Source organism: Argentina anserina, chromosome 4 (assembly GCF_933775445.1).
Source record: "Argentina anserina chromosome 4, drPotAnse1.1, whole genome shotgun sequence".
NCBI lineage: Eukaryota > Viridiplantae > Streptophyta > Magnoliopsida > Rosales > Rosaceae > Argentina > Argentina anserina.
Genome location: NC_065875.1, coordinates 20,690,949 through 20,706,568, shown reverse-complemented (window position 1 = coordinate 20,706,568; position 15,620 = coordinate 20,690,949). Strand labels below are relative to the sequence as shown.

Below are 15,620 nucleotides of genomic sequence, written 5' to 3'. Positions count from 1 at the left end.
CTTGCACTACAAGAAAATTGGATATTTACAACGCAAAATTTAATTTACAGCATGCTTTTAATACGTGTCGTGAATCATGCATTTTTTGTCAAACATTTACGCGTACTCTATTGCACGCCGTGTTCCAATGTCGTAAAAATGTTATTACAACGTGATTGCACGTTGTGTTCCAATGTCATAAAAATGTTATTACGACGTGCGCACGCCGTGTTCCACCGTCGTAAATCCCTTAACCTAATGTTTACATTTTTTTAGTTAATTTAATATTTACATTATTTCCCACCAATATAGAAAAGAGAAAATTGCCTTTAAAAAAAATAAAGGAATATTGAGAACCCTAAAATTGCCTCCAGAACCCAAAATTGGCCTCCAAACCCAAAAACAAGATCGTCTTCTCCATGAGCTCTGGTAAACCCATCCACACTCCCATGACCTCTCCTCTCTCTCTCTCTCTCTCTCTCTCTCTCAGCTCCGGCGTCTCTCCAAAATGAGTTGAACTGTGATTTGAGCTCTGAGTTCTTTCACTTCGTCTCACTCCATCAAATCGAAGCTGAAGGTTATCCAAATTTGAGCTCTGATTTCATTTGATGTTCGTCATTCTTTGATATTAATATGTGCTTATTAATATTTCAATTTAGTTGATATGTGCTTATTAATACTCATGGACTGAAGCCCGATTGCTCTAGGTTTTCAATTTCTAATGATCTTGCAGAATCTATGAGAAGTTTAGTTCGATTTTGTTTGGTATTGCTTGATTTTGTTCGATTTTGCTGGTGTGTGAATTTAGAACTGATATTGTTTGATTTAATTTGTAGTGTTTTATGCAAGGTTTAGTTGAATTGGAGCTCTAAGTTTGATATTGAACTGATATTGTTTGATTTAGTCAATACTCTGATTTCTGTGTGTTTACATTTGAGTAATTGATTTTGTTCTTTTGGAGTGGGTCTGTGCGGTTTCCGAGTTTGTGATGTGTTTTACAACTGCTTGAGCTAGAATATGATGATGAACTTGCGTACGTGAAGATGAGGGAAATTACTATGTGTGTTGTTAATTTATTGGTTTCTGAGTCTAGTTTAGAGTGAGTAATCTATATTTGTTACCAAATCTATATGGATTTTATGATTTTATTGCATACGGTGTGAGTATCAATACTTGTATTCAATTAGCAGTGTGGACTTCACGGATATGACAATTGAGGTACTGCATAATTCATGCTCATTGAAAATGAAAATGAATTCGTGTTGCATTGTTATTTCTGTGTTGTTTCATTCTTCTTTTTCGTAATCTAGTTTTGTTGTCTAAGTGGTGGATGACTGTACTTATACCCTACTCAACCATTTGTAGCTGAGCGAAGTTTTGGTTTAAATTTTGCTTATCTTTTTTTGCTATGTTGACATTGTGTTGTAGATTAGATCATAGTGTAATATTGATTGGTTTTCATTTTTCAGTGTACTGTTGTCTGGAACTCATGATCTTACCCACTAAATTACCATAGTTCACATTCAGAGAAAATGATCTTCTGGATGGTTTTTTTGTTTTTTGTTTCTTGAGTTCTACAGTTGCAAGGGCGTAGTTCAAATGTCATTGCTTTGTATCTTCCTAGTTTAATGATATTGTTCAAGGGTTGTTAAATGAGTTCTGCACTACTACAGGTGCAATGGGCTTAGTTCATTGCAATAAATTATCTAACTCACTGATACTGATTGATTGTGGTTCACTCTTCAAGTATCCTCTTCCTTTTCTTTTGGTATCTAGAATAGATTTAAAGAAAATACTTGCAATCAATTTCAAGCTTTCAAATTTTACGTAAGCTGGTGGATCTTTGTTATAATCTCAATGGAAAATCATGAAGTTTTTGGCATACTACTTTTGGTAAGTTTGTGTGCCATGTTTTCTGGTGCCTCAGTTCTCATCTTCACTAGCTCATGGTGTAATTTAGGTCCTGGCAAAGTTGATATTGTTGTAGCCTCGTAGGAGGTTTGCCTGGTGTCATAGTTAATGAGTTATAGGCTTATAGCACACCAAGATTCTAATTTTACCACCTAGACCGGAATGTACGTACCTGATTCTAGTCACTGAGTCTGAGTATTGCTCGATCATTATCCAGAAGATCAAAACTGATATCAGCCTGCCTCAATATCATAAGGATGATGCTATAATCTCTTCAACTTAAAATATGATAACAACTCCAAGTGACAAATATACTAATCTAGCATATAAATCAGTTATCTATAGTTGCATATACAGAGTTTCAGTTTATGGGGATGTTTTTTGAATATTGGTTTTCTAATTTTTGAGGTGTTCTGTTATGATGTATATAAACCCTTGAGGTTTTTCCATGCTTTAATTTCTCTTTTATTTTATGCAGTAATCAAACCATATACTCAAGTTTCTGGTATTCTCTGGTATTCAAAGAGCCCAAAACAAGTTGGGAGGCTATTGTATAAGGGCTATATCTCCTGTCAAAGTGTAGGTATGTTCTTCTGCTGCTGTGTGCTTTTTTAAATTACCAGTGAACCTATTAGAACTGAATCTGCTTGCTGCAGCCAAGGGAAGCACAGTGGCTTGGCCCATCAACTATATTAAGCTACTTTAAGATCTGCTCTTGAGGTAAATTTTTAGACTTTCAGCATTATGGCTTAAAACTGAATGTAATGTGTAGCTACTGGTACACTTGGTCTTTTCTAATTAATTAAGGTTGCATGTTTTGTGGTTGTGACTCAAGAAAGAAGGGTAAACTAGCAAGCTTGATCAACTGGCAAGAAGGAATGGGCATATGATTCTTATTTGATGTCTTAGAATTGGATATATTGAACTAGTTGAGCATGTTAGATTTTATTGAAAGTGACACATGTTGGTGGTTGTATAATATAGGAGGCTTGGATATGTTCAGGGTAAGGTTGTTCATAGATACAGTATATGTGCTAGTATTTGTTAGTATTTATATATATTCGTATTTATTCTTTGGTCCATTGCTTATGAGTTAGCAAAACATGTTCATCTGCCTTGAGTTCATTTATTTGAGTTTTAAAATCATCATTCAGATTCTAGTTGCTTAGCTAGTGGAATGACATTTTTTTATAACCAGAATGACATTTACGACGTGCATTGTGGGCCGTAAATGAAAACTTTTACTACACGCAGTAATAGAAAATGACATTACGACGTGGTCTTTAACGGCGTGCACGTCGTAAGCCGTGAATAGCACGCCGTAAACCGAATTCACGGCGTTCATTGCACACTGTAAATGGACATTTTTCTTATAGTGGTGGCTATGCCAGATCCCATCAGACCTCCCCCAATAATTGCAACGTTCTTTATATGCCTTGGTTTAAGCTCAACATCAGTAACTCTCGGCACCTGCATAAGTCACAATTCAGAAGACTACTCAATGGAAAAAGAAAGAGGCTGAAGTAATAGCTTGTTAAAGAAATAATTACAGGCCATTCACAAGTCACAAAAAAAAATGCTTGCAATTGACGTTAAATAGGAGGACTTATAGAGCAAGAAAGAATAATTGGTTGAAGTATTGGGAAATTGAACCAACCTAAAAAATGGAGCAGGCGGACATCAGTCCAACATAACGAATGCAATAATTTACAAATTGATCAACCCTGAGGAGATACCCGCAAAACAATTGTACCTTTGGTGTTGCACGTTGGGCAAAAAATACATGTACGTACGAGTCTTTTTGAAGTGTCTGATACAACTAACTCCTTGAAAACCTTAGCTTCCTGTTTATTAGAATATATGTGAAACGGGTGGAATGCAAGCTGTTTTCCCACAAATTCTATGACTACGCCATTGGAGCTTCAATGGTAGATTCCACTACAAACGACTTAATTGTTTGAGCTAATTGACAGCTAGCTAAAATACAGTATATGGTTATGTGAATAGATCATGTTGAGACGTGGTCTGATCAGTATAAAATAGTGCTTGTTTTTGGAAAAAACTAGGTTATTCTGCTCTACTGCTCTTCTTCTCTGAGTTTTCACTTGTTGGCTATGTTATATATAACTGTGAACTTTAGGAGTTAGGTCATTCACGCAAGCACGCATTGCAAATTCTAGCTAGGTGGGAAATCACTTTCATATGATTTGTAACTGTAAAAGAGCCGTAGAAATATGCCATGGAGCCCCGTAAAGTAACGGGCCTATTGGCCCAATAAAATGGGCTCGTATAAATAAAGAGGAACTCGGCGAAACACGCGGTATCGTCATCTTCATTTCTTTCCAAACTTAACTTCCTTCTTCTTCTTCTTCTCAATTCTCACACGCAATCTTTGAATTCCTGAAGCACACTCACTCTCTCTCACAATCCAAGCTCTGCAACTTTGACGGTGAAAATCTCACGCCTCTCTTCTTCGCCGTCGTCGTCTTCATCATCCACATTACTAAGCCGTAAGTCTCCTCCGCACCTCTCTCTGTCACTCACCATTCTCCGATCTTCATTTTCCGATTCCCGAAAACTCGATCTAATTTCACCAATACTACTCAGATACCGATCTGAATCCATTACTCTCACATCAACGCGGTTCCTTCTTATTATTTTATTATCAATTTCGCTGTTACTCTTCTGCTTGCCGATTTTGTCTGGTTCGCTAATTCTGCTTTCGTCTTAATTAATTTTAATTAATTATGATGTGTAGATGTCATTATCATCATTTTTTTAATTTGATAGAGCTGAAATTAATGGGGCAGGTGATGCCTATAATTTTTGTTTATTTATTTTGGATGGTGAAACCTCTCCCACGTTTATTTTTATATTTAAAAATCAAGCTACCAGTTTTTTTGTTGCATTGAATCGAGTTGTGAACTTGTTAGTGTTGTAAATTTCCGAAATGCTGTGGATTGTGACAGGTTTGATGAATGTAGAAGCGTTTTGATTGAGGTATTCGTTGTTTCGGCATAGCAATGGTGCTTGGGATAAGAGGTAAGAGCAGGAAGAATGTTGCGGTTGAGGTCGATTATGTTATACATGTGCGGGAAATTAAACCGTGGTCCTCGTCTCTGGCTTTGAAGTCTGTTCAGTCTGTGTTTCTTCAGTGGCAGAATGGTGGGCAAGCGTCTGGATCTTTTTTCGGTAATGTGGGAGATGGGGGGATTGAATTCGGGGAGTCTTTCAGGCTTCCGGTTGTTTTCTACAAGGAGAAGTCGAGGAAAAGCTCGTCGAGTGACAGTTACCAGAAGAATTACTTGGAGTTTCAGTTGTCTGAGCCTCGGAAGGACAACGCAGGTAAAGCTCATGTTTTGGGATCTGCAGTGATAAATCTTGCAGACTATGCGACAGTAGTTGAGTCGACGAGTGTGGGTGTTCCGTTGAACTTGAAGAAGAGTTCTAAGAGCTCAGTGCAGCCAGTTCTTTATGTTAATGTCCAGCCATGTGGAAGTGATGGCTGCAACTTGTCCAAACAAGTGTCGCTGGACAACACTGAAAGTCATGGGAGTGCATCTGTTTCGGGATCTCTGAATGAAGTAGATGACGAGATTGACTCTTTTATTGATGATGATGGTGATGATCATTCTTCACAATCGTCACGTACTGTAACCTCGTCCGCTTTTGAGGCACCAGCTAGTTCATCAACAATTGCTGATAAGGTTTGTGTCGATAAAGTTAATTTTATTGTTTCTTTTCTAGATTGGTTTCTTTGCTCTGCTGGTCTTCTATTTCAAACTGTTATGTGGATTTTTCTTACTCTTTGATTTGGTTGCAAATGATTACTTTTATGTAGGATATCTCAATTCAAGGAATACCTGCATATAAATGCATCACAATGCAAATGCAATTTTCTATATGATGAACTACCTAGCTGAACTTAAGGTCTTCAAATACGACTTTTGAGAACCAAAATTTTGTGCTTATTTCATTGTGTTTGCATATGTTGATGGAAAGAAAACACTACAGTTATAATATGGTCGCAATCACTTAGTTATTTTTTCTGTAATTGTGGGCAGTTATTGTTTATCATTTGGAAAAAGACCTTAACTGTGTTAGTCTAATGGTTTTCTTCTTTTTATTGAGCATTATCATATGTGTGGCTTTTAGATAAGTTTGACAACCATATCTGATCAATTGCAGAAGGCTTTAAAATCAACAACTGATAACACTGGAAGGTTTTATGGTGAACCAACCATACATTCAATACCAGCACCTGAAAACACTGTTACGAATCCAGTCTCGAATGCGTTTAAACATCCAAGTGGAAGTTCATCTCCATTGTCGTCAATAGGCTCTTCCTCCCCTCAGAAACCTGCTTATGATTATATTTCTTTGCCTCACCGTCCAAGGGACAGCTCAGCGCCAACCTTGAAAAAATCTCTTACTCAGTCTGTTCAATCATCCGCTTCATCCTCTGGCTTTCAGGATGAAGATCAAGAGTATGGTAATTATAATTTTAAGACCAACAGAATTCACAAGAGTCTTACTAGCAGAGGTGTCAGAATGAAAGAAAATGCACAAGAATCTACTAAGGGAAAAATTGTGAGCAACCATGCCTCTGAAGGTACAACCTCAAGTGTATCCGTGCAGAAGGATACAAATTCAATATCTGCAAGCTATGCAGATTTGGGATCGCCTCGAGAGGATGATCATCTCGTAAACATGAAAGAGTATTCCTTTGACAGAAAATTACCTTCTAAACTTTCACAAGATGCTACCAGAAAGCCCGTCATTATAAAGAGTGAAACTTTAACAGTCAGCAACAATGTTGGAAGGGAAGACAAGGTTAAAAGTACTGAATCAAAGCATGTAAAGTCTGTGGAACCGTCTGTCTCAGCTGAGAACAATAGTCGGGTAAGAAAACATGAGTTGATGAAGAAGTCAAAGGAGGCTGAAATTCAGGCAGATGGTCGTGTTGGTGGTATCATTAGTGCAAATTGTGAAAGAGAAACAATAACCAGCTTTTCTGATAGTAAAAATGAGTCAACGATTGAAATGCTTAAGGACGAGCTGAGAGAAGCTGCTGCTGTTGAGGTTTCCCTTTACTCTATTGTTGCTGAGCATGGTGGTAACACAAATAAAATCCATGCTCCTGCTCGCCGACTTTCTAGATTTTATATTCATGCTTGCAATATGAGATCTCCAGCTAAGAAGGCAAATGCAGCAAGAGCTGCTATTACCGGATTAATTTTGGTTTCTAAAGCTTGTGGAAATGATGTTCCAAGGTATCTCATTTACCATTAGCATCCTGGCAAATCATACCAACTGGAAGCCTTAGAAAAAGATTGAACTCCATTTGTTTTGGAAAAACACAAAGGATCAGGATGCACTCATATAACTGCAAATAATCTCTACTTTTATGGATATGGATCATTTTTCATTTTTCATTTTTCATTTTTCATTTTTCATTTTTTGATGGTCAAATCATTTGACATGTTGATCTAAACCTTCCTATGAACAGGTTGACTTTCTGGTTGTCAAATTCAATTGTGTTGAGGGCTATTATCAGCCAGGGTTTAGTGAAAGATCAAGCTTCAAATGGAAAACGCACAACAATTAATGGTGGTGGCCATCGTTCAGTGGACGGGCATTTATCAGAAAAGAATAGAATTCGGACTCGCAAGGATGAGAAAAATAGCATTATTGGAAATTTTGATAATTGGGAAGATCCGCATATATTTATGGTTGCTTTGGAAAAGTTTGAAGCTTGGATATTCTCCCGGATAGTTGAGTCTGTATGGTGGCAGGTATATTCCTTCCAGTTTTCTTTTTTTGGTCATCATCACGTCTGCATTTTCTACTGAGCTCTATCCTGAAGAGTTTAGTCTAGATTATAAGGTCTGTACCAAAATTGTGTCTGATTGTGTATTTTGTTTTCTCCTCTCCAGAATATAACTCCACATATGCAGTCTGCAGCTGCAAAAGGCTCAACCACAAAGAAAGGAAACGGAAGAAAGAATGGTCTCGGTGATCAGGAACAGGGAAATTTTTCTATTGAGCTGTGGAAGAAGGCTTTTAAAGATGCCTGTGAAAGGCTTTGTCCAGTTCGAGCTGGTGGCCATGAGTGTGGCTGCTTGTCTCTGCTAGCTCATCTGGTATGATTTGCATTACATGTCTTCCTTAATTTATTGTTGACCTATACACTTTGCAACCTCAGATATATTACCATAATAATATTGCCCAAGTGGAGCTCTCTCTGAAAAATGCTGTATCCATAGTACATCATTGTTTTATTTGTGTTTAACTACTGGTCGAACTCCTATTTTACATTTAGAGCTCTCAGTGTTTCAAGTTTTGAGAAGATACATAATCATATGGCTAGTTTTGCAACTACAATAATTGTTATATGTTGTTTTTTCAGGTTATGGAGCAGTTGGTGAATAGGCTGGATGTAGCTATGTTCAATGCTATTCTTCGTGAAAATGGTGAAGAGATGCCTACAGATCCCGTGTCTGACCCTATAAGTGAATCCAAGGTTCTACCTATTCCAGCTGGAAAATCAAGTTTTGGGGCAGGTGCACAGCTAAAAAATGTGGTAAGTTAGGCTACCTTATTACGAGGTTTACTTGATATTATTAGGCTAAATTACTTGCTGAACATATTCCAATAATCATCACGAAAATAAGTCTCAAGGTTGTTTACCCACTAAGAAACAGTAGACTTGGATTCATTGATAGAAATACTGTACTCGTCTTCATATCCCCAGATTGGAAGCTGGTCCAGATGGCTGACTGATCTATTTGGTATGGATGATACTGATGTTCCAGACAATGAGGATGAACTAAGTGATCACAAGGGGCAGGAGAGTGAAACATCCTTCAAAGCTTTCCGTCTTCTTAATGCTTTGAGTGATCTCATGATGCTTCCATCTGAAATGCTTGCAGAGAAATCCATCAGAGAAGAGGTAAATACTTAGACTTAGATACTTCAGTCGTACCCTCCTTATCATTTGGAAAGAAAGCAGAAACACTGAACAAGTAGACGGTCAATATTTTACTAGTCTTCTATCTTTATATAGTAATGTCTATTTGTGTTGATCGGTATCTCATTCATTGTGTGAAGGTATGCCCCACATTTGGTGCATCATTGATCAAGAGGGTCCTCTACAATTTTGTTACAGATGAGTTTTGCCCAGAACCAATTCCAGATGCAGTTTTTGAGGTTCTTGATGATGAGGTAAGAAGAGACTGCATCTTTTATGTGTAAACGATTACATGGCTTAGAAAATTCCTTTACTGCAGTCGTTTTTGAAAGGTGGACTGATTTGATACTCCTTGGAGACAAGGAACTCAGACCCAGACTGTAAACCTGGAGTTTTGTGAGGTTTGATCCCAACTGTTTCTTATTTCAGGAGAATTTGGAAGCTGAAACAGAATCTGTTACAACTTTCCCGTTTAGTGCAAATCCCACATTCTATTCACCACCTCCAGCTGCTGCTTCTCTAATAGGCATTGTCGGAGAAGTGGGGAGTCCAGCTCTGAGGAGTGGGTCATCAGTGCTTAAGAAATCATATACTAGTGATGATGAGCTTGATGAGTTGGATTCACCAATGACTTCAATCATAGAAAATGTGCAGGTTTCCTCGAAGACGTCATCGGCAGCCAACCCAATGCTGAAGTGGAAGGGTGGTCGGGAAGTTGTCCGATATCAACTCCTCCGTCAGGTTTGGAAGGACAGCGACTGATATCTTCTTTTCACGTATGTATGTCATGTATTTGGGGCAGTCTTTTTATTTTTATTATGTTTGTTTACTGTAGAGAGTTCTCTTGTCACTCATGTGCATATATACTAGGGAGCGTCTTCCATTTTTTTATAGCAATATAATTACTAGGATACTTTGAGGCATTTCATTTTGTGAATAGAGGAAGTAGCTGTTGTAAACCTAAGCTCTGATGACTTGGTTATAGTATTCTACATTTGATGACATTGCCTCTTCCACAATTGTTTTAAGCCCCTTACATCCCTCCACAATGAACAGATGCATATCCACATATCTCCTGAAACCACTTCAATTCTTGAGGTGCATGCAGAAACATGGTAAACCTTAGTAGTATCTTTTTGTTTTCTTGAGGTTCTTGATGAGGCAACTTTTGATTTTTTTGGCTACCAGTAGAGCTTCAGGATGGCACCAATATTTAAGATGATGTTTATTATCATGGAACATTGATACATCATACGCAAATGGTAGAGCTTTCGCTCAGTTCGTTGAATTTGAGAAATACGTATCAAAACCAAAACAGCTAAAGGAGGAATTTCAATCGATCTAATATTTGTACGATTTTACGATTTTACATGTCTGGAATTCATAACAGATGACCAAATCTATAAGCAAACTAGCAAAGCAATACAGTTAATCAACATTCTGACTATGACTACAGCCCTACTATTGCATCTCCGTTCTGCTTCTTTGCTTGGACCTGCCAACAGCCACACCACCATTAAAATTAGTCAGTCCAAGAGTAACAGTTTGTGTTCCAAAGGAGTCGGCATATTTTCACAAGTATTTATCAAGGAAACTAAGAAACCATAAGAAGAGATGTGCTAGCTCTTAAGACCAGGAAGGTGAAAGTGAAAACACAAAAATGAAAGGAAATCTAAAATTCTACCGCGCCGGAGCATACAGTTATTCCATGAAGTAGACATGATAAGAACCCAGAAATCTTACAGCTGCTTGGGAGGTGCACCTATAGTTGAACTTGAACCACGCAATGCATCATAGTGTCCATAGCCATGGTAAAGTACACGGATAGGGTTATCACTACCATACTCTTGACCATACTCAGCTATGATTCTGAGACTTCTTGTATTCTTGTCTCGCATATATACTGTAATTGGTATCCTAGAAGTAGAAATTGAATTGCATCACCACTTGAAGAGAGCCTATTTGTATCAAATACTTTCTAAGCTTGTACAAATCGTATTCTGAGCAACTTCACAAAATTTTGTAGAATAATTTTGGACTTGCTATAGACATGGCAACTTGATTTGTTCTTTAATGCATTTGCTGTGATCTATAGTTAGTTGGTGTCTCTGGAACCTCAGGAATCCAGCTGAGATAGATTTCTTAGAATCACAGTTGGTGAGAGTCGGTTACCATATAATTGAATTCCCAAAGAAGCAATGCATGGTATGAAGAAGTTGCGATACTTAAGAGTGAACTTACTGTAGGACGTGCGAGGACATAAGCAACTCAGGCTCGCCTCCCCAAATGTGGGGTTTACGCATCTGTACAACGTATGTCTCAAAATCATCTTCAAGAAACCTATTATTGAAATAAGCCACACACACCAAAAAGAAGGAGAAATTAGTATAGAAGCTGGCTTATTCTAATTTTGAGTTGAAGAGGAACCATCATCCGGTTGGAGAATGTCATATATAGGACGAGTACATCCCATTTCTATTCGCAGTAACTATAAACAAAGGTCTGTAGATTAAGCAGTCTTAATTATATGCCTTTCTTACCAATAACTAGCAAAATCATAACTAAAGCAAAGATCTCAAGAATGTTTACCATTCAGTGTCAGCCCTCCTCTTAATGAATTCATCTGCTACCTGTCCAAATCAAACAACAGTTTCAGTTCTGGTTTGACAAATTGAAAGGTTTTAAACTTCAAATTGATACAAAACCGAAAGATAAATAATGATTCGCAGCTCAGCCATCAAGACATCTGCTCAAATATCATTTGCTCACCGGATGAAGTCATTAAACAAAAATCATGGTTGTGGTGGGTAACTGATGTGCTTGATACTATTCGTATGACTAGCTAGCTCGATATTGTATGAAGTTAGAAGTTGAACATGGGGATATAAAATTGAGTCCAGCTTGTACCTTCGCCCTAAGATCATCTGCAAGTTCTTTCTGATAGCTGTCACCTGGACATGGCTTTCCTGCTCTTACACAAGCTCCATGAACCACAGATCGAAACAAACACCTTCCATCTCCGCGTATACCTGTACAAAATAACCATACACGTACTTCAATTGGTAAGTAGCTCAGTATATGCTAGCTTGCTGCTCCAACGAAAGTTACATTTTCGTTCAAGAAATAAGTCTCGCACATAGAGAAATCATATGAAGAAGAATTCTACCATCGATCTACTCCAGTTGATTATTCCCTAATCTAGAATCAAGTTGAATCAGATATATCATACATAACATCACCAGATATGTCAAGAAAAGTGTGTGTTAATTAGTTACCAAGCATAGTGTCCGGATTTTGCATTGCTCGTTCCTTGAATTCAGAACAAGCAATTTTACATTAAAAAGCTAATATTTTGGAAGGAATAATTGATGCATACCTGCTTCTCTACTTGGTAATTGTGATTTTGATATGCAACTGATTGCGAACCGTCGAATAAGACAACTGATGTGAGAACAATTCCTCCAAAGTGCACAGCTTTTTTTCTTCAGATGAGATGCCAAATTAGCCAGCATCAAGCTAAAAGAATCGAATTCGATGCTCAAATGTCACTTTCTTGGGTTTCAAGTTTCACCCTCTAACGGCTAGGAACGGTTTGCGCTATTGTCGGTCACTCGGAGCTCAAATCAATAGTACCCTCCCATTTTCAACTGACATAGCCCCGAAAAGGAAAGTAATGTAGGATCCTCCACCAGTACGTATTTTTCTTCCGGTGATTCAAATTTAGAGAATGCTACGGATATCTCTCTCAAATAAATATCAGAGGAAATCTTTTATATATACCGATTTTATGATCAATTTTTCTTTATGGATTCCCGGGCTTCTTTTGCGTCCCAGGTACAAACTTTTCATTCCATCTTCAACTCTGTCATATATAAGCATTCAAGCCAATATATTATTTCTGTTGCGGATGATTCATATACATGCATAGCGTATAGCATAATACAATTTCAGATTTGGCAAAATAACATGTGAATATTGAATTGACAAAAAGTTTTTACCTCATTGTATGTATGCAATTTCAAATTTCATATAATCTTAGTTGTATATATTTTTCTCAGGAATCACCAAACCAAATGAAAAAATTGAGTAGGAAACGCCCGTTGCACACTTGTGCAGTATCCGTTTTAGTGATAGCTGACAGAGCCTGCACCAGAGTCCAAGGTATACATGGACCTTTAGGCGCGATCGCAAAAGCGGTATCAAAATTTGCAACATTTGCCAGCCCCATTATTATTTTGATGCGATATCAGTGGATCATAATGCTACTCCTCTCATTTGTTGATTATCTAATACTAGCCGTTGAAAGTATGATGGAGAGACTCTACCCTCCATCGAGCATTGTTTTTAACAAGATTGATGACTTGGTCCAAGTCGCAGAAACCCTCCCGGAAAAATTAGATCAAGCAATAAACAAATTCCCCTCTTCTATCCCTTCTATCCACAACGGTTCTGTTTTGGATTGGGGATTGGTTCGTGCCATTACGATGCTCAATTTTGTTAGTGGTACACTGACTTGCTGGAGAATGTCAAAGAGTGCAAGGGAGAAGGAGATTGTAGTTGATACCAGCTGCAGTGATGATAATCATCAACTTAATACTAATGAAGCAGATGGAGGAAAAGCTAATAACGGAGCTGCGGAGCAGCTTAGAGATCCCTCATCAAAGCATGAGGTTAAAGGTGGTGAGGCTAATTACAATATGAAGAGTTATTCTAGTACTCCTCCTCTTGGTACTCCAACTCTTTGTGGTGTTATGAAGGGTAGTTACAAGGAAGCTCTAACCAAGGGTAAAAAAGAAAGGAGTGAGAGTAAAAGAAAGGGGAACAAGAACAAAACGAATAAAGGCACAGAAAGTAAAACAGACGACGAGTACTACAACAGTGAAGAAGTAGATTCTGCTGCTGCTGATCTTAAGAATGGAGGGAATAGTCATGATGATATCCTAGACTTGTTTGACACGGCATGGCTAATGAACCGGAGGAAATATTATGAAGGAAAAGCGCCACGGTCGGTATCATTTCACGGGGGTTATTAACAAAACCAGAAAGAACTTTACCCTCTGATTTCAGAGAGTAAATTTCTTGAAATTCTATTGATTATATTCTTGAAAGGGAATATAATTTTGCTGGGTGTTGTTAGGAAGTTTCCATACACATGTGCACATAATCATATGGTTTAGAAGATGTAAATTATGTAGGTGCAACATGGCAGTATTTTTAGCTGTCAAAATGTATAAATTTTAAACGTTCGAATTTGGAAGTGATCGAGCAGGCCGGATACGATATGGTAGGGATTTACATTTTACTTGGATAAATGCGATCGTAAACTATAAACTCTTGTTAAACAATAACAAACCTAAACTATTACTTACAAACCAGGATATGTGTTTAATTGTCGTTAAGTGCTGACCCGACTGACCCCCAGTATCTACCATTTTACTTCTCTATATCAGTACATGCATGTAATTGGTCTACGTACTTATATGTACTTGACTTGGACACATTTCACACAAGCCAACATATCGTTGTCAAGTAACACTACTACAAAAATAGCGATACACAAGAGTGAATTATAATTGGCTGATAGCCAGCCAAACCGTTGTATGTTCAGCTCTTGTGTGATTGAAAATGGCCTATCGGTCACACAACTGTGGATCACCGTTGTGTGATGATTAGCAGCTCCTCGACAGCTCGATATTGCTGGGATCTATCATACAACAAACATGTTTTATGACATATTGAGTTTGTTGTATCTTTGTGAATTAGGCAACGAACTATAAACCTGAGTTTCATAGTATGTTTGGAGGAGGAGGGAGGACTATATTCCGCCAACAAACCTGAGTTTCATTGAGTTTGTTGTATCTTTGTGAATTAGACAACGAACTATATTCCGTCATTTCTCTTCCTACACCGTCCTAGGTCGATAGCGTAGCCCCTAACACCCTCACCTACTCCCACGCGCCGCCACAGACGGCGACACGCACATCACCTCCGCCAAAACCTCCTCAAATCGATAAACTCCCAACATAAAAAACATAGATCACAAGGTGGAGATCGTAACCATACCTTCAATTCACTCCAAGTCGGCCGGAAAATGCCCGAATCGCCACCGAAAGATCCCGGATTGGGATTGAAGATCGGAGGTTACCCGGCTTGATTCGGGCTTCACCGCCGGTGGATTCGTGCCTAGGAGGAGGAGGGAGGACTCGTCGTCACAGCCGTGAGCCCCTGCGTTGCCGGCGCCGTCGATTTTGCCGGTGCTGCAACAACGCTCCCTCGGTGGCGACATGACACAGCGCGGGGTGGGTCGCCGCTGCAATGGGTCGAAGCGTCTCGGCCGTGCGATTCCAACGACACCGGTGGTGTCGTGCACTGTTGCCGGAGGAAGGAGATCACCGGTGGAGAAGTCGGCGAAAGAAAGTCGGGGAGAGGAGAGAGAAGCTGCGGGAGAATTTTCTTGTTTTGGAAAGTTTCCAAAATGTCCTTTTATAGCCTTCCAAGATCGGAAACCAACTTCCGTTGATAATAACTTTCACATACGACATCCGATTAAGGTGTGCCACATGTCCACGAACTTGTATTGACGATCTCTACAACTTCCGTGAAGGAAGTTTTCAGAGACGAGTGGCGGAATAAAAGCTAACTTCGAGTCACAGAAAACGTAATGTTTTTCAACTTAAATTTCCGAAATCAGTTTCGTTTCGCCTGACATCGACAAGAAGGTGAAAAAATGTGAATTTTACTCAAATTACCAAGCTTAATA

The 15,620-nt window shown here is 38.5% G+C and overlaps 2 protein-coding genes and 1 long non-coding RNA gene across 6 annotated transcripts; 2 read left to right on the top strand and 1 right to left on the bottom strand.

The window, feature by feature from the left end:
- The first annotated feature begins 362 nt into the window (after positions 1–362).
- LOC126792753 (uncharacterized) lies at positions 363–2,910 on the top strand. 3 transcript variants are annotated; one of them, XR_007671946.1, is made up of 4 exons: positions 363–556; positions 2,369–2,473; positions 2,547–2,610; positions 2,726–2,910. It is a non-coding gene; the product is annotated as an uncharacterized LOC126792753 (long non-coding RNA). The 3 variants fall into 3 exon arrangements; XR_007671945.1 differs by having other exon boundaries at positions 2,369–2,469; positions 2,547–2,910; XR_007671944.1 differs by having other exon boundaries at positions 2,547–2,910.
- Positions 2,911–4,245: 1,335 nt separating this feature from the next.
- On the top strand, positions 4,246–9,862 carry LOC126792726 (uncharacterized). The gene is made up of 9 exons (XM_050519190.1): positions 4,246–4,400; positions 4,860–5,597; positions 6,079–7,163; positions 7,400–7,685; positions 7,827–8,033; positions 8,300–8,473; positions 8,645–8,842; positions 9,001–9,114; positions 9,290–9,862. Exons 2-9 carry the CDS (start codon positions 4,914–4,916, stop codon positions 9,620–9,622), a joined length of 3,081 nt encoding a protein of 1,026 aa, XP_050375147.1. The 5' UTR covers positions 4,246–4,400; positions 4,860–4,913; the 3' UTR covers positions 9,623–9,862.
- Positions 9,863–10,216: 354 nt separating this feature from the next.
- LOC126792750 (OVARIAN TUMOR DOMAIN-containing deubiquitinating enzyme 4-like) lies at positions 10,217–12,220 on the bottom strand. 2 transcript variants are annotated; one of them, XM_050519217.1, is made up of 6 exons: positions 12,136–12,220; positions 11,768–11,889; positions 11,450–11,490; positions 11,102–11,200; positions 10,604–10,777; positions 10,217–10,355 (listed from the first exon to the last, which is right to left on the bottom strand). In XM_050519217.1, exons 1-6 carry the CDS (start codon positions 12,158–12,160, stop codon positions 10,322–10,324), a joined length of 495 nt encoding a protein of 164 aa, XP_050375174.1. In that variant the 5' UTR covers positions 12,161–12,220; the 3' UTR covers positions 10,217–10,321. The 2 variants fall into 2 exon arrangements, 1 of the variants encoding a protein (XP_050375174.1); XR_007671943.1 differs by having other exon boundaries at positions 10,248–10,355; positions 10,545–10,777.
- Between the last annotated feature and the right edge of the window lie 3,400 nt (positions 12,221–15,620).